General features: G+C 42.9%; 1 protein-coding gene across 1 annotated transcript in view; it reads left to right on the top strand.

Moving 5' to 3' along the window:
* The window catches only part of SERPINB5 (serpin family B member 5), a 55,747-nt gene that overhangs the window by 16,213 nt on the left and 20,140 nt on the right, over positions 1–19,394 (top strand). Inside the window, exons 4-8 of the mRNA XM_084621093.1 lie at positions 367–484; positions 2,216–2,358; positions 4,401–4,568; positions 6,308–6,697; positions 16,851–16,908. Coding sequence (XP_084477219.1) covers positions 367–484; positions 2,216–2,358; positions 4,401–4,568; positions 6,308–6,697; positions 16,851–16,908 — 877 coding nt within the window. The remainder of the gene's footprint in view (positions 1–366; positions 485–2,215; positions 2,359–4,400; positions 4,569–6,307; positions 6,698–16,850; positions 16,909–19,394) is intronic.

The raw sequence follows: 19,394 nt of genomic DNA, 5'->3' as shown, positions 1-19,394 counted from the left end.
TGAAAACAAAGCTATAATCATGTAAACTGTTTTTCAGCCTTATTTTAGTGGAGACCTAATAGCATCCATTAAACTCTTCAAATATATTGTCAGGATGTTGAGGATGTAGATTGTGTGAATAGTCTGTTTTTACCAATCATTTGCAATAGGAAGACCATGGATGTGGTGTCATTGTATCTTCTCAAATTGTGGTAAAATGGGCACTTTTTAAGGGCCATAGGTCAATTTATTCCCTCATGTAATACAATTGAATCTTGACTCCTGTTGAACCTCTGAGTTGATGACATTCACAGGATCTCTCTGTGTCAAATGAACCCATGTGGTAGAATTGCACCAGGGATGTATTTGGCTCTGTGTATCTTTCAGGAGTTTATCAATGCCACCAAGAGACCCTTTCCATCTGAACTGGAACTAGTAGACTTCAAGGAAAAAACTGAGGAAACCAGGCAGCAGATCAACAAATCTGTTTCGGAGCTAACCGATGGCAAGTATAGTTAAATCCAGGAGACCCTACTTAACGTCTCTGACGAGAAATGGGAATTCTGTTCCCTTGTGACATTTTTTGTTAACATTTTCAGACATAAATATATAGTGAAAGAAAAGAAAGAAACAGGAACGTGCTTTTTTAGTGTGATCCTTAAGATAAAGATGTTAAATATATTCTGACCAAAAAAAGATGCAGTAGTGAAACTGAACTAAGGACTAGATTGTGAAAGCCTTCCTTATCCTGGTGAGAATTCAACAGGTCAATTTGAGAGTAATTGCTCTTTGACGTAAGGGGTTCACATTCTGGCCTAAACAAACATTCAAAGGATCGTATTAATAATTTTATTTCAATATATGACCTGCTTTAAAGTTATATGCTAATGGCAAATGTTCCCCAGATTCCAGATTTTGGAGGGGGGGAGGGGGTTTCAATTAATTTCATATAGGCCATTCATTTCTTGGCCTGTTCGCTGACATAAAGGTGCCAAAAGGTGGTGATGTTTCCTTAACTGGATATGTCTTTATGTAAGAATTGGACTGAGATCACTTACTCATATCAAATAGGCCACCAAACAGCTGTCAGAAGTTAATGATATTTTGGACACCACCAATGGATACCAGATTTGAATCAGTGACCAGGAGACTAATGGTCCCAGGACAGAGCGTGCAGAATTCCTTAGGGGGGTTGCATTTCCAGCTCTTGCCAGCCTGCTGCTGAGTTTGGTAGCACAGAGCTTGATAGCACTGTGTATTTACTGAGCACTCATGGGATTTCTTGGTCACTAGTAACCCCAGTGGTAGGACTATGAAATTAGATGTACATGATTCAAGTTTTCATTCTTCCAGAACTGGCACAGATGGGATTGTGCAGGTAGCTTGTACTGCCTATTTTGTGCCTAAAACTGTGCATAAAGAGAAGTTATGAGTCTAGAATGCTGTCAATCCAGTTCCTTTCATGACATTACTAAAATTTTAGAGTGTCTGGAAAACAAAACAAAAACCACACGCATATGACTTTAAAGCATACCATGCGGTACTCGGTAGTGTACTATAACTGAAACAGCACTTCTTGCTTTTTTCCATTCGTCTGATTCCATCTCAATCTGAAATTAGCAGCAACTGGCTTTGAACTTTGCCTTTTGCTCCCAAAATTACAAACTGTATCTCAAAGAAACTTGCTATAGAAGGCTGCAGCTCACTAGCCATTACCTTTCTGTATCTAGTGTCTGAATGGCTGCTGCTCTCTCATAATAGCACTTCCTATTTACCCATGACCACAATGGATCAAATTCATTAACCTCCAGTACTTCCAAGACAGTTACACCCAAGATGAATTTGGTCTCCAGTGCTTAAAATATTCCTTGTAAAAAATGTAACCAACTATAAAAATAAAATAAACACCTGTAACTATTTCACTAAAAATGAAAGTTCTATAGCTTTTTGAAATTTATTTATTATAATATACCCAGTATAGGAAAAATCATCTGGATTTCAACACCACATAAAACACAAAATAAATATTTTGCATCATTTGGAAGTGCAGTTTCCGAGTTAGGCTACAAATACTAAAATAACAAGTAGGATGTCTCCCTCTTGAATTAAATTTCCTCATCTGTGAGTACAGTATCTAGCCAACCCTAGTATTGTAATCTGGCAGAGTAATCAACTATTCAAACAACAATATGGCTGTATTCTATTAATGACATGCTTTTTTAAAAAACATGCATAGGTAAAATGGAGAACATTTTGAATGAGGGGAGTATAAATGACCAGACTAAGATCCTCCTGGTTAATACAGCTTATTTTGTAACAAACTGGATGAAGAAGTTCCCAGAGGCACAAATCAAAGAATGTCCTTTTAAAATCAACAAGGTATGTTTAAAAACGGCATTTAAATAACCCTGTTTCAAAGTAAGTAAATGTTTGGAAGAATTGAAATAGAAATCTTCAGTATTACTAGGCTGTCATGGAGCTCTCTACTGAAACTTGTTTTGTGGCCTGGGTGCCTTAAACCAGTTAACGTTTTAATGGGTTGGTGGTTTTATATAAACCTTTCAGAGACTCAGTTTCAAAGACCCCACCTCATCAGTTTCTATGATCTGAAGAAAACTTACCAGATATATTTTTCTCTATGCTGTGAAGTTTACTGCACCATGTGTTCTCACTCTTTTTCTTTCTGAGGCCCCCTCTCCAGCCCCCAACACCCTATAAAAACTCCATGGCCCAGCAGAGCCCCGACAACTGTTTTTCTGCATATAAAAGCCTGGGCCAGCATTAGAGGGTAGTAAGCAGGGTAATTGCCTGGGGACCCACAAAGCTAAGTTGCTCAGGCTTTGGCTTCAGCCCCAGGTAGCAGGGCTCAGGGCCCTGGGCTTCAGCCCTGCACGGCTTTCTGCCCAGGGCCTCAGTGAATGTAACACTGGCCCTGCTTGGAGGACCCCTGAAACCTGCTTGCAGTCCTCCAGGGGGCCCCAGACCCCGGCTGAGAACTGCAGTAGTACACTATGACTAGAGTATCATTGACAGAAAGGGTGACCGTTAACTGCCATTATGTGAGCGAGGGAGAAGTGCAATCTCACAGGTAACTGCACCCCAGAGATTGTAACCAATACCAGAAACTGCACCCTAAACCAAAGAGGTAGCCAGTGCAGGGCACAGAATATTGGTGTTATACACTCAGAATGGGTCCCCAGCTTGAGACAAATCACTGCACTAGCTGAAGACTTCAGATACTCTTGAAGTAACCTTAAATAGCTCACATTACGGAAATCCAGTCTAGAAGTTACAGAACAGTAGATCACTGTGGTGGGATTTGTGTCAAAGAGAATGGTCACAGCCTGTGGACCACACAGAGACTGAAAAAAGTACAACACACTACAACTAACTCCTGGTGATCCAGAGACATCAATGACTCCATCATAACCCAGAGACTGTTAACAGCACTGGTGAAGGCTAGTTGCACTTCCCAGAGAAGGCATACTCACAGTTCCTGCCCATTCCTCAGTCCAAATGCTTCCCCCTACCCATCAGCAACATTTCCATTTTATCAGAGTGGAGACACTAAGCTGGTTTTCTAAAGGGAAAGCAGAGATAACAGTGTCTGGGCTCTGCAAGAAGATGGTGCAAAGCTATCTACATCTTCATGTTAGAGCTTTGGAGCACCTAGCTGAAGGTCATCTACAAACTAGGAACATTTCAGGCCACAATATTTCACTATGTCATCTAGTGAAATAGCATGTCCTTGGCTTGTGTAATGTGGACCGTTATTTTCTTACTGGGTCAATGATATGTTGGTCCAGATCAGTTGCTCAAGATCAGTTAATAGTTTTGTTTGACAGTAGTCAAAATGTTAATGACAGGAAACATTTGGTTGTATTGTATGGTTGGATCCCCAAAGTTCCTTCCAGACTAGTACTAAAACAGTTTATGGAAATTGTAAGGTTCTTTATAAAATAGGGGCACTCTTTTTGCTTTCCGCTTGTAGCAGAGTTGTTGCTAATTTTTTGCTACCCCATGCTGATTATGTTGTGCCTCAGCCATTGGCATATCTTCAGTGCTTTAGGGTGACTGATATTGCAATGCCCTTTAGATGTTATACATTGTAATTTACAGTGAAACTGGTACCAGAGGCCACCCATCTGAGGCAACCTCCTGTCTTCAGAAACCTCCCCAAAGTGTTCCCCAGTCTATTAAGTAGAATCCTGATCCACCATTATTAGAAGGCCATTTCCACCCATGTTTGTCATCCTGGAATGAGGCCAGACAGGTTTCACTGTATATGAAGGCAAACAAATGCCCCAATCCAAAGAAATGATGCATAGGTACCACTCTCATCCAAGCACACACGCTTTCCTTCCTTCCATCCCATTTGTGAAAGACAGGGGCTGCCAAGTTGTTCCCTGTATGTTTTACAGACTGAAACAAAACCAGTGCAAATGATGAACCTGGAAGCTACATTTTGCTTGGGCTACGTAAAGGAATTAAAAATCGCAATCCTTGAGCTCCCTTGCCTCAACAAGCACATAAGCATGCTCATTCTGCTACCAAAAGAGATTGAGGATGATACCACTGGCTTGGAACAGGTAAGAGAAATAGACAAGGTTTAAGTGTTGTTTCCAAGGGAAGCATTCCATTTACAATAATTCTGCTTCTAAGGTATATTTTCTGTATTACTCTCAAGTTACTAAGAAGGGAACAGGATATTGGTTCCTTAGGAGTTAATCGTCTCCTTCTGCTTCTCTGCACTGGATGTCATGTTTGTGAAATTGTATTTCCACCTCAGCTAAAGGAAATGAATCACTTGGAGTGCTGTGTCTAGGACGAAGTGCTTTTGTAGAGCCCACTAGGTGCGTCACTGCATCTTTAGGCACCTAAGTACCTTTAAAAATCTGGCCCAGAGATCTAGTTTCCATGTTAATGTACGTGTAGCCTGGTGATTATAGCAAAGCACTTAGGCCCAGATCCACAAAGGTACTTAGGCTTCTAACTTTCACTGAAATTAAAATTTGCAGTGTATTTGTAGCCATGTTGGACCCAGGATGACAGGGAAACAAGGTAATATCTGTTATTGGACCAACTTCTGTGGTGAGAGAGACAAGCTTTAGAATTGACTCAGTGTTCTCAAAGTTTGTCTCTTTCACCATCAGAAGTTGTCACCAATAAAAGATACTATCTCACCCACCTTGTCTCTCTGTTGAAATAGAGGGTTGTTAGGAACCTAACTATCTTTCTAGGTCTGGGCATTACAGTCATGATTATTGGGTTCTCTTATCAGCTCTGACCTGAACTTGTTCAAAGTAAAAAAACAAGTCACTTCACTTTTCATGCCTCAGTCTCCCTCATTTGACAATGGGTATGTACTAGTGATTTATTATACAGATGAGACGCTTAATTAAGGCTTTTAATGTCTAATTTTGAGCAGAGGGTGCCTGACTATCTCTAACAATTTGCTTTTTCATTGTAACTGCACACAAACTGGAAGAAATTTTTAAAAGCATAGTCTAAAGATGAACTAGATTAGTGCCATTTTATTATAAAGTTATAAATTGATGTGGTTCACCTCCATTCACAGCTCAGACATTAAGGGTCAAGGAACCCCACTTACCTCTGTGCTACTCACTGTGAGTGAGGATCTCAGAATCTGGCCCTAACCGTGTTAGCACAAGCATAAGCACGTGCAGTTCTGTGAGTACTAGCATTTATACATGGAAGTTGTGTTCAGATCATGAGCCTTCCTTTAATGCAAGTTCAACATGGATTCCAATGAAATCGCCTGCTCTGCACACCCCTCAGGCGTTGGGCCAAATAAAATATCTGGAAACAAACACTGACAAAGCTGATCTAGATCCAGATCAGAATTTTGAAGCTTGAGTCTGTTGTCTAGTTCAAATGGCAGCAATTCCTTTGCTGCCGGGCTTGGGAATCAAGAGGCCTTGGCTCACGTATCAGCTTTGCCTTTTCACTTTCTATGTGGCCTTGGGCAAATCACTTAACCTGTCCTTCCCAATTTCCCTGAGGTACTTACCTCACTGGACTATTGTGATGATTACTCACACAGTACTTGTAATGTGCTAAGGACCAGATTATACTCATTTAATGGAGTTACTATAGAAACCTACACCAGTGAGTTAAACCAGAGTTCTACCAATGGAACCTATCAATGGAACTGAAAGCACCATTTACCCTTAGGCATGATAATTACTATATATCAAGGGCAAGTTTAAGTCCCTTATCTTTGGTTTTTGAAGGGAGGAGAACAGTGGGGAGGGTCTTTTCCCCCTTAAACTGACAATTAATATGCTCCCTTGCCTTATTCTTTCAGCTTGAACAGCTGCTCACTCCTGAGACGTTAGTACAGTGGACCAATCCCAGCGTGATGGCCAATACCAAAGTGAACGTGTTTCTTCCCAAATTTAAGATGGAAGGGGATTACGATCTGAAGCCTGCTCTGGAAAGCTTGGGGATGACAGATATTTTTAATGAGAATGTAGCAGACTTCTCTGAAATGTCTGAGACTAATGGCGTAGTTTTGTCACAGATCATCCATAGAGTCTCTCTGGAAGTAAATGAAGAAGGTGCTGAATTGAGAGACGTACCAGGATATCGGATCCTGCAACACAAAGATGAATTTAAAGCTGACCATCCATTCATCTTCTTGTTTAGGCACAACAAAACTCGCAACATCATTCTTTCTGGCAGATTCTGTTCTCCTTAAATAGGGCATATATTGAGAAAAGCAGAATCCATTTGTTGCGATTCTTATTTCTGTAAAGCTTTGCACCCTCAGTACCACTACTGAAAGGTAATCTAAGATGTTCATACATCAAACAGGCAACACTGTGTACTTTTCACATGCAGCAGTCATATAAAATGATGCAATTTAACTCCTTTTGTTTCACTCACCTAAAATAAGGAATTTACCACCACACAGGAAATCTCATGTCTTTTATGTGGAAATACCCCATCTCCAGCAGCAAACAAACATTCATGTTTCTCTGATGCATTTCTTTTTCTAAAAGAAAATTAAATCAAAGTCCATTTTCCTTGAGGAAGGTGAATTGGAATTGCTGAGGGATCTGGAATTTCATAATGAAAGCTGGCTCAGTTTTCTATAAATTTACCTTGTGCTGTGTCCAGAACCTTCCCAAACCTTTAAAGTGTATTCCTACTTCCAAAAAAGTAAATAAATAAGTATTTTGACATTTGGGATTATAGCTCTGATCCTTCGGTTGACTGTGCACTGGTGTGCTGGAGTGGAACAGTGAGACTCCATTCGGGTTGAGCAGTGTATCTACACAGTCTATTGGAGGACTGGGGCTGCCATCGGTAATACGGGAGTTAACAATTCTTATTCACCGTCATAAACTGCTGCGATATCTAGGGGAAGAAATGTGCTAGATAATAAAATAATTAATTATATTACCTTACCTAAAGTGGGTAAATTAACCTAGACTGAACTCCATATTCCCCAAATGAGAAGCAGGTAAATTCAGTTCACCCTCGACTACACTACTGCTCAGTGGCAGTTCCAGCTATAAAGAGCCTATGTTGTGTATATTCTGAAAACGAAAACTGGAAATACTGAATGCACCAAACATTTGCTATGGAGCGATAACTGCCACACGTCTCAGGCTTGTGTTGCCTGTCATTTCTGACTTCAGAGGAGTAGTTAAAGCCTACCGCATTTAATGGGATATGTAAAAAGGAAATCCAGACATTAACACGGATTAGATTAATATATTTAATTCCTGATGCAAGAATGGAAAAATGATATTTTTTTATGAACAAGGTCTTCAAGCTAAATATAACAGCACTGTAAGTAGGTATAATTTTTGGCTAAGGTCTTCCTGCTGCATGTGTTCAGTATTAGTTTACCTTATACCATTCAGAATAAAGCATTATAAAAAGAAGTGTGTGTTGTCTACTTTTAAACTAAAAAGAAAAGGAGTACTTGTGGCACCTTAGAGACTAACCAATTTATTTGAGCATGAGCTTTCGTGAGCTACAGCTCACTTCATCAGATGCATACCGTGGAAACTGCAGCAGACTTTATATACACACAGAGATCATAAAACAATACCTCCTCCCACCCCACTGTCCTGCTGGTAATAGCTTATCTAAAGTGATCAAGTAGAGCCATTTCCAGCACAAATCCAGGTTTTGTCACCCTCCACCCCCCCACACACAAACTCACTCTCCTGCTGGTAATAGCCCATCCAAAGTGATCACTCTCTACATAATGTGCATGATAATCAAGGTGGGCCATTTCCTGCACAAATCCAGGTTTTCTCACCCCCCCACCCCCATACACACACAAACTCACTCTCCTGCTGGTAATAGCCCATCCAAAGTGACCACTCTCCCTGTGGTTCAAAGGCCAAAAATTGGTTTCTGTTATATTCATGCCCACCCTTTAATCCTGTACTATTGATATTGCAGACAGATAGACACACTTTGGATATATTTTTTTTTGTTAAAAAAAATTGTTGTGTGGTGAAAACAGGAGATCAGAAGGGTGGTTACTGCATCTCCAAATACTGAATAAGTTTTTTTAAGATATTGCGCTAAAGCAGGTTATGTAATGAATGGATGACTGATGGGGAGAGATACACAATTAAAATGGTTGGTTAAATAGCGCATCTCTTCCGGCTGTTCAGATCAAATGTAAACTGGAGCTTTAGTTGGAGTTCTGCGTTTTTCTAGGAATGAGTTTTCAGCAAAATGCCTGCAAAGCCCCCGAAGTCAGTATGGTGCAATTGGTCCTTGTCTTCTGGCAGATTGTGGGGTTCTGAAAATTCACCGAAGCCTAAGAGCCAAGATAACAGACCTAACCGTTCTGGATCACCACGGGAACCAATATATCAGCATTTCACTGTCAAATGTACAACGCTAACGGTTCAAAATCTGCAGTAAGTCCAAACAGATGTGAACGTTACAGACAAAAGACTTCTCTTGGTACTTCTGAACTGAAAGCAAAGTCCCTCTCAGTGGGAATCCATGTGACTCAGGCTATGTCTACACTACTGCTTATGTTGGTATAACTTATGCCGCTCAGGGGTGTGAATGAGCCCCCCCCGAGCAACTTAAGCTACACAAACCTAGGTGCTAACGTGGGCAGTGCTATGTTGGAGGGAGAGCTTCTTCTGCCAATGTAGCTACCGCTGCTCATTGTGGGTAACGGGAGATCTTTCCCGCCAGCATAGAGCAGCTCCACTACAGCGCTTACAGCAGTGCGGATGCATAGTGTAGCCAATGGCGGATTTAGAGTTAGTAGGGCCCTGTGCCCAGCTTCATTTTTGGGACCATTCCTTGGGACCCAGCCAAAAAAAAAGAACATTCTCTCTTATCTCCTCCCCCGCCCCCGTTTTTCATTCTTTTTTTCTTCCTCCTCCTCCTATAAGTAATAGGAAGTAAATGAAAATAAAGTGAGGTACCTTGATTATTTTTGTAGTCAAACTGATTTTTCCACAGACCTCTTGAAAATCGCGGAGGGTCTCGACGGAACACTTAATAATCTTTCCAAATATTGTTTGTACCGTTAGCTAACTATTGTAACGTGCTTTGGATAAGAGCACTTTATAAAAAAAAAATGTAAAAAAGCATCGGGGTGCGGGGTCTGGCCAGGAGCTAGGGTGAAGGAGGGGGCTCAGGGTGTGGCTGGGGATGTGTGAGGGGGTGCAGGAGTCAGGGAGGGCACGGGGCTTGGGGTGCAGGGTCTGGGAGGGAGTTAGGGTGCAGGAGTGGCCTGGGGGTTGGGGTGCAGGGTCTGGCCAGGAGTTAGGATGCAGGAGGGGTCTCAGGGTTGGGGCAGGAGGTTGGGGTGCTTACCTGGGGCAGTTCCCATTTGGTGCGAGGGGTGCAGGTGGGAATGTGGGGGGGGTGCAGGAGCTCCCGTTTGGTGCTCAGGGTGGGGGAGGGACGTGGGGGGGTGCAGGAATCAGGGAGGGCAGGGGGCTGGGGGGGGTATGTGTAGGGAGAGTGTGGGGGGGCCTCACCTTTGCTCCGCCCTGCCCCGATTCCACCTCCTTCCCCAAGGCCCTGCACCTGCCTCTTCCCCGCCTCCTCCCCCGAGTGTGCTGCAGCCCCGCTCCTCCCCCTCCCTCCCGGAGTGACCTGAGCTCTGGCAAACAGCTGTTTGGTGGCGGGAGAAGCGCTGGGAGGGATGGAGAGGGGCAGGAATGCAGCATGCTTGGGGGAGGAGGTGGGAGCTTGGCTGTTGATGGGTGCGGAGCCTGCAGCAGGAGCCCCAGGAGCCGGCAAGCTTCTGTCCCTGCAGCTGCCCAGCCCTGGGGCCCCCTGTCCTTGGGGGCTCTGTGCCAGGGCACCCTGTGTTTCACTGTAAATCCACCTCTGGGTGTAGCTGTGCCATTGTAAGCTCTCTAGTGTAGCCATAGCCTCAGAACATATAGGCATCTATCTTCCAGAAACAACATTTCTGCAACACAGGGGAAAGCCCTGGGTCTAGTGGTTAGAGAGCTGGTTTGAAGACAGGAGTTCTGGGTTTTACTCTCAGCTGTACTATAGACAGTGCGTAACCATGGGCAAGCCACGTAAGCCCTGTGCTTCAGTTTCTGCATTTCTAAAGTGGTGGCAATAACACTTAGCAACCTCACTAGCATATCTAGAGACTATCTATATAGGCTTGTAGGTGTGACCATAATACGAAGCCATCACCGCTGGGAAATGACGGAGGGCAATCATTTAGTAGAATCCTTGTCTGGGCCTACAGAAAGGGAAATAGTTCACTTCCCAGCAGCCTGCAAATATCTAAATATCTCTCTCCTTCTGAATGGATGTTCTCAATGACAATCAGCTAACACTGTGTAATAAAGTGAGACTCAACTAAGGGTATGTCTACACTGTAATAAAAAACCTGCACTTCTAGCATCCTGTGAGGAAGGAGGGTCCCTGAACTGGGGCTGCAGCCCAAGCCTGAACGTTTACACTGCAATCAAACAGCCCCGCAGCCCGAGAGCCCAAGTGAGCTGGCACAGGACAACGGTGGTGTCTAATTGTAGTGTAGACATACTCTAACTGGCTAATCCTTTTGGTAAAGCGATCTTGTGACCAGGAAACCCAGAGCAATAATTATTTTGGCTACAACTATGACTTTCCAAATTCCCTTTTTTCACACCTCCTGCCAGTTTCAGAAGAACAGAGCATGAAAATATTCTATTTGGTGAGTAAGGCCCAGTTCCACAAAGTGATTGAGGTTCCTAACTTCCATGGATGTCAATGGAAGTTAGGAGCCTAAATATCTAAATATTCACTTGCTGCAAGTTGCTTGCTGTTTGAATTAGAAATAGACCCTCATACACACACTTAGAAATCAAAGCTTCTCAGACCTAATACCAGCCCCCCGTGAGCTGTTATCTCATCTGATCTCACCACCTAATCAGAGTTGGGCCTGGACTGTATTTGACGGGAAATCTCATAAGAAACACTTCTGGCAGGTATTGCAGAAAGTGCTGTTGCTGATTCAATAGGTGGTGTGATATCCTTGGAGACCCAGTGGCGTGCCAGGGGGTGCAGCTGAAGAAGAATCCCATCTACTTGCAAGTCTATGGAACTGATTGGTTTGCCCACTGATACCAAGCTTCGCCTGCCCACTTCCTGGATCCCAATAGGATACCAAGCATTGTTTCATTGTACACACCTTCAATCTCCACGTAGCCCCATTACCACAGTGTCTGATACCTCACAGTCTTTAGAGTATTTATGCTCACAACACCCTTGTGAGATGGGGAAGTGCTATTATCCCCATATTATAGATGGGGAAAGTGGAAAAATACACACCACCCCTGAGTGCTTCTAAAAGGCTGTACTTCCCCTCTCGCAAGCAGGCTGTGTATGGAAAAGAAAACTTTTAATGAAAAAGGAAAAGGAACCCAGCATTATGACATATAACCATAAGCAAAACGCCCACCCCAGAGTACACTGGGCAGTGCCCTTTGCCTCAGTTTCTCACAGTCCAGTGTGAAAGTCCGACAAAGTAACGTTCTTTTACCAAGCCATTCCCCTCTCCCTTCACCGCACCCCACTCACAGTTGTGGTCCTTGGCCAACAATGACCCAGAGTTCAGAGGTGCGTTCATGTGAGTTCACCTCCTGCCCGAGGGGGATGAAAGGCATCAAGCAATGCCTCAGCTGCTGCTGCCGTGCTGTCGTTCACTTTGCGTCACTGACCTCCACGCTGCCGTTCACTGCTGCATCGTTGTTCCCTCTGTGACTGTGCTGTTGCTCACTCCACTGCTGTTGGCTGCTGATCCATCACTTTCTCTGCTGCCACCAGCCTCCCTACTACAACCTTGGAGGTTCTTGAGGTCCCACCACTTAACACAGCTCTCTAATTTCAGCAGAGGCCATACCACCAAGTACAAACACTTGTCCCCACACCTCTCTCCCTTTTACTGGCCTCCCTACCCCCTGCTTAGCAATTGCAGTTCAGTTGAGGGTGAACCCTCCAGCCAGGGCAGGCCAAGCTCGGCCTCCTGTCCCCAACTCACATACCAAGAACAACAACCTTTCATTACTCCTGCACTCAACACCAACATGACTTGCAATCCAACACCAGTCAAAAGCGATCATTTGGGCAAATCTGCTCCATGATGCTGAGCATGTAGGCAGAATAGGCATGTCTATGCAAACAAGGTTGGTTCCTAAAGTCTTTTTCCCCAGCTCATCACTAGATGTCAGGGGAGAGCTCATTCAGACCCTGCTTAGACATAGTTTGTATAAGCAAGGAGTCAGATAACTAGCACAGAATGTATTCCAAGACAAAGATGTGTGCTAGGCTGGAGTGCAATGTAAATATAGGTAGTTCAATGGTAAGAAGAGGCTTAGCAGAACATTGCCTTCATCATTAATAAAGAAGCAACCATTAGATTATTCAGAGTGAAGGTTAAACTCAAAAGAACCCAAACATTTGAAATATGGAATCCACAGTTAAGGTCAATTGTAACTCTGCCCCATAGTGACATCAGCCATCCTGCTTTTTTTTTTTTTTTTTTTGTTCCTGCTGATCCTACTGCTTAAGTTGTGTTATTTTTGAACCAACGATTTTTCCTATGGGCTTTAAGAAGTTACAGCCTACTTCTTTTGAAAAGCATCTTATGCTTTCTTCTCATTCCTCTGCTTTCATATTTACCTCCACTTTTCTGGATCACCCAGTGGAATCATATTGTCTTCTCCCTTCCTTTGCTTCTTCTGTTTGTGTCTGTTTCCCTGCTCCGTGTTGCTTTCCTTCCATCTTTTTGCTGTTTCTCTCTTTCCCTCCTTTTTTTTCCTTCTCAAATTCTCCCTGAGGGTCTTCCCACAGGTTGCTATTACTAATACTATTATTTGTATTACCATAGCACATGGGAGCCCTAGTCACGGACCAGCACCCCATTGTGCTAGGTGCACAAACACAGAACAGAAACAGTCTGGGGCCCAAAGAGTTTACAAACTAAGTAAGAGCTTATGTCTCCCTGCTCTGAATTTCTTTGCTCCTCCTTCTTCTCCCCCAGCTTCTCCCCAGCATCTACCCCCTGTACTCTCCAATTCCTGAGGATCTCTAGAGACCCAATGGGTGGAGGGAGGGAATCTGTGATGATAGAGGAAAATGCTTCATGGATCCTGTTCTATGCTCTCCAGCCCACTCTTAAATTTGATTCTCTCCTGAAAAGTGACTTCAAGTGACCTCTCAGTTCCGTATCCAGATGGCTCACTGATTACCACATCTGATTTTCTCAGTTTGCAAGCAAAGAGATTATTGTTTTCATCACTGCAAGATCCAAGAATCGTGCTGAGTTCTTTTCATCTTGTGCACCACACCCAGTAATAGAGATTCTGCTGAATGATGCCATCAGCTACACTCATGCAAACAAAGACATTCATGGCAATGGAGCTGCACTGAGACATTATTGAAGGCAGAACTGGATCTGCAGAGTTTTTATTTCTGGTGATGCTGCACAAAATGGGAAGAACACACCTGGCTGGCCACTATGTGGGGCTGACAAGATGAGAAACAAATAAACAAACCACCACCATCATTGTATTTGCTCTGCCACAGAGTGAGCCTTTGGAAGTCAGGAAAAAGGCTCCTGTTGAATAGGCTTTACATCAAGTCCCAAGTGGCCTAGACTCGCTCTTGTAAGCTTTACTAGCTACTGCTCACTGACCAGAATCTGACAGGAAGGCCTGTGTTCTGGCAGAAAGTTTGCTCAAGTCCTGATGTTGTTAATTAGGTTGTAAGCGCCTTAGAGCAGGGACCATGTGTGTTTGGCACCTAACACAACAGGTCTCTGACCGGGTCTTTTTGGTGATACAGTAATATCAATCTGTTGGAGTTTTATCTCCGAGGTGAAATCCTGGCCCCATTAAGTCAATGGCAAAACCCACACTGACCTCAGTAAGGTCAGGATGTCACCCACTGTGCCCAGGCCAAATTTCTAAACTGGGTAGTTCCAGGCTGCCTCCCTAAATTCTGCAAATTAATTTGGATAAGATGTTGTATGGAGTTGCATCCAACTCTTCTTTCTATTAAAAAGATTAGCAGCATATGACTGAAAAATGGTGTGGCACACCCTGCTTTGAGGAATTATACCTCATAGGTTCCCAAACTCATTTCATGTTTTATGAAATGTGCAATTATGCTCATCGTGAAAAGTTTTCAACTCTCCTTGTACTCAGCTTTTCCTTCTTTCTCTCAAGCCCAAGGCTGGCTTTAGGGGGCAATGTTTAAGGGATATCCAAAAACAGTCCAAAATTAATAATGCAAAACTAGACTCTCCTCCCTTATTGATTCCACAAACTTTTTTATTCCCCTGCTCCCATGGCCATGATACTCTGGTTATCTGGGTTCCTGATTCTCCACTGCCCAGCAACAGAAAGGATTCACAACACATGCATAATATAATTAAAAGAGAAGAGTTTGTGTTCTTGTTTTTCCTTTTCCCTTCCCCATTTCTTTGGTTCCTTCTTTCTTTCCTTTTACCTAATGTTTTTTCTTATTTCACAGCCATTCTCTTTTTTCTTGCTATATGTCTCTATTTTGTCCTTTTATACTATTTTACCTTGAGTCTCTCCCTATTCCTCTTTCCTTTTTCTCACCCCACGCGCATCTTTCTTTCTCCTTTGGGCCTCTTTCACTGCCCACTCTTTCCACATAATTCCTTCTGCCATTGAGTCTCCTATACCTTTCCCCCTTGTCCCCCGCACCAGTTTTCCCCTTTCCTCATTACATTCCCAACATTCCCCTATCTCTTTTCCTTTTTCTTCATAGCTCACATTTCCTCCCTGGCCCTCGTACCAACCGTATTTTGTCCATTAATCTATCCACTGCTTCTTACAAACATCCCTTCAGCTCTCCCAATTCTCTAACCCTGTTTTGTCTGAATCCTGTACTCTGAAACTTCTCTTCCCCCGCAATACAGCCTTGCTATCCTTTAGCCTTTGTCCTTTTCCTGCAACAGCTGCCATCTCTCCCCATAAAGTCTACACACATTTTCCCAGGGCCTCCCCAAACAATCCTCTCACGACATTCCCAACAAACTCCTTCCCTTCCTTCACCTGCCTGCAGACCTACACGATAGCAGCAGCAAAGATAGTGATTGCTCAGGTTTGAAATTCTGGCAGTTTCCTTCTAGAGATGGGCTTCTAGAAAGCCAGGAGATAGGGGGTGTTTGCCCTTCCACCAGCCGTTGCCTGTTGCTCCATTGTTGGGCCCCACATCAGTAAATCTTGGAAGTCCAGTTGCCTGTGCTGGGTGCTTGATAGCTGAACTGCCTCTTCAGTGAGCTCCCTCAAACCCTCTGTAGCTGCAGGATGGGTTTGTGGCTCTGCTGAGGAGCGACTAGCTGCACTTCTTAGTCCAGAATCTCAGAGGGCTGTGCTGGCCCACGTGACCAGTGGAGGGGACCTTATAAATTGGATGTCCTTAAAGTCAGTCTTGGCTAATTACCTGCCATGTTCCACTACAGAGCTGGCTGTTCTTGTGTGGTAGACTGTACAATGTTCAGATAAGATGGTAGTCGGGAGAAGGATGCAGAGGAGTTGTCATTGGTACCCATCAGGTTTCTCCCCCCCCCCTTTATAATGTTACTACTGGAGTCAGGGAGAAGGTGGTTTTTAATCAGGTTTTGTTGCAGAGGGAGCTACAGCTCAGAAAAAATGTCCAGCTATTAGAAACAAACCCACGCTGCCATTCCTGATCTATTTTTACTGGTAACTAACATTTAAAAGCTGTCCTGACTTTGGATTTTTTGTTTTTCTGTGTTTTTTGTTCCAGGAGACAATTTTCTCTTCTTGATTAAAATCTTTAAATACAAATTAAAACTAGCTTTCTGTATTATCTTCAAATAAAATAAGATAAAATAAAATAAAAAGAGAGAGAGAGAGATGGCCCTAGGCAATAGAAAAGTAATACATCTCAATTGTTTCCTCTATTACTTGCAATTAGACTGAATTCCAAGCAAGGACTCTCTGAAGATAATATCACCTTCTGGCCTCAACCCATGAAATGAGCTCTGCCTGGAGAGATTTCTGTGCACATGCAGAGCCCCACTGACTTCAAAGGGGTGCCCCGAGGGATCCACCTTCACTGAGCTCGTTGCAGGTCTGGATCCTGAGTTTCCATGTGAAGAGTATCTTGGCTTTGTGATCAGGAGATTTTGGCAACAGATATAGACTGTTAGACTTGCCAGGCAAAATAGTCAAAATAAAGCTCTAATTGCAGATAGTTGGACACTCTGTTCCTCCAAAATGCTGCAAGAAACTACAAGATGATGGGCCTTTGACATGACTAAATTATAATGATTTCACCACCACTGCAGAGAGTGGGTAGACCATTATGCAGTGGGAGTGGCAGAGACTTTTATATTCTAGCAGCCACAGAAAGCTGCTTGGAGCTCACTTACTCAGCAGACAAGAAGCAGACAAGAAGGTAAACAATTTTAAAACAATTTTGTTTTGTAACTATGAACTGTGATTGGTGAGGAAGGCTGTTTTAAAAGCAAACTTTTAAAATTAAGGAATTCTGTAGGTTTGCAAAATAAACAGTGTTTCAGAGGGGACGGACAGTATGATCTTTTAGATTGTTCATCTTTTGAAGAACTAGGCAACAAAAGCACCATGAAAAATCTGAACATGGAGGAGATAAGTTCAAAATTCTTAGACGTGTATGTTGTGTGATAAAATCTGTTGTGACATATGTATATAACTGCATGTGATACTGTTGAAGTTGTAATTAGTGGAGGCCCTTGGCTAAAATAACCCAAATCTGTTGATTTGCATGGCACAATGCAAATCCTATTCCCTCTCTTTGGCTTTTGGAGAACTAGAGAGGTGGGAGAGTTGAGTATCTTTAGTTTTTCAGTATTGGTTGGGAGGTTAATGTTGGCTCTGGAAGTATCCGATGTTGGCTTTGATATTTGGATTATGCTTTAATGTTTGGTAAAAAGCACACAGAGCTCAGGATAGATGTAGGTAAATACACAGATATAAAAGTTCTTCATGCAGGAACAAATAGAGTCAGAAAGTAATGGAAGGGATGCACTCCCAAGGCATTAGCTACTAATTAGTGGAGCATTGCCAATGGCTTTACCAAAGAGAATGATCCTCATTATTTCATTTTACAAATGGGGAAATTGAGGGACAGAGGTTAAGTGTCTTGCCCAAGGCCACTCATAAAGGTAATGGTACAGCTGGGATGAGAATCCAAGTTTCCTGACTTAAGCACAGTGTTAGGATATAGATATTCAGGCCTGTCTGCAAAGGCCTGTACTTTAAGAATTTAGGTGTATTCTTATCACTTGGCTAATCAGAGGTATAAAAGAAAGAATCAAAATCACTGTCTCCCAGTGTAAGGTCCTTCTCTTACTGTGACAGTCTAAGGCCCTGTTCTTAGGCTAAGGCCTTTGGCTAAGCAACAGAGGCAGCCATAAACTGGGAAGCTACCGGTCACATCCTCACATTCCAAACTAGTCACATTGAAAGAAGGTTGTCATAAATATAAGGGGAAGGGTAAACCCTTTTAAAATCCCTCCTGGCCAGAGGAAAAATCCTCTCACCTGTAAAGGGTTAAGAAACTAAAGGTAACCTCGCTGGCACCTGACCAAAATGACGAATGAGGAGACAAGATACTTTCAAAAGCTGGGAGGAGGGAGAAAAACAAAGGGTTTGTGTCTGTCTGTATGATGCTTTTGCCGGGGACAGAACAGGAATGGAGTCTTAGAACTTAGTAAGTAATCTAGCTAGGTATGTGTTAGATTATGATTTCTTTAAATGGCTGAGAAAATAGCTGTGCTGAATAGAATGAATATTCCTGTCTGTGTGTCTTTTTTGTAACTTAAGGTTTTGCCTAGAGGGATTCTCTATGTTTGAATCTAATTACCCTGTAAGGTATCTACCATCCTGATTTTACAGAGGTGATTCCTTTACTTCTATTAAAAGTCTTTTTGTAAGGAAACTGAATGCTTTTTCGTTGTTCTAAGATCCCAGGGTTTGGGTCTGTGGTCACCTATGCAAATTGGTGAGGATTTTTACCAAACCTTCCCCAGGAAGTGGGGTGCAAGGTTGGGAGGATTTTGGGGGGAAAGATGGGTCCAAACTCCCTTTTTTCAGGAACCCAGATAAAGTTTGGTGGTGGCAGTGGAAATCCAAGGGCAAAGGGTAAAATTAATTTGTACCTTGGGGAAGTTTTAACCTAAGCTGGTAAAAGTAAGCTTAGGAGGTTTTCATGCAGGTCCCCACATCTGTACCCTAGAGTTCAGAGTGGGGGAGGAACCTTGACAAAGGTGCTGTTGGGCTGTTAGGAATACAATCCTGTCCTGATAATGCCTGTTACCTCCAGAGAAAGGGAAGTGCCTAGAAGATGTAAAAGGAAATTTAGGTTGATAGTTTTCTGTCTGGTAAGAACTCACTTATCAATAGACACAGCTGGGAAACCCTTATGTCTTTATAGATGTCGTTGTGAAATCCTCACTTCTGTATTGTTTTGTCATTATAGTTCCCACTTTGCTATTGTTTATTGGCATGGTCTCTGTCTGGTTCTGTGATTGTTTCTGTCTGCTGTATAATTAATTTTGCTGGGTGTAAACTAATTAAGGTGTTGGGATATAATTGGTTAGCTAATCATGTTACAATATGTTAGGATTGGTTAGTTAAATTTCAGTAGAATGATTGGTTAAGGTATAGCTAAGAATATCACTATATAAATTAGGGGCAAACAGGAAGTAAGTTGGGATTCAAAAATAAGGAAAAAGGAACTTGTATTTAAGCTTGCTGGAAGTTCACCCCAATAAACATCGAATTGTTTGCACCTTCGGACTTCGGGTATTGCTGCTCTCTGTTCATGCGAGAAGGACCAGGGAAGTGGGAGAGTGAAGGAATAAGCTCTCTAACATCTTTGTGCTGGGACTTGGGTACATC

Source organism: Lepidochelys olivacea (genome assembly GCF_965140295.1).
Source record: "Lepidochelys olivacea isolate rLepOli2 genome assembly, chromosome: 2".
In the NCBI taxonomy this organism is placed as follows: Eukaryota; Metazoa; Chordata; order Testudines; family Cheloniidae; genus Lepidochelys; species Lepidochelys olivacea.
The sequence above is the reverse complement of the archived record's forward strand: the minus strand, read 5'-3'. Positions and strand labels throughout refer to the sequence as shown.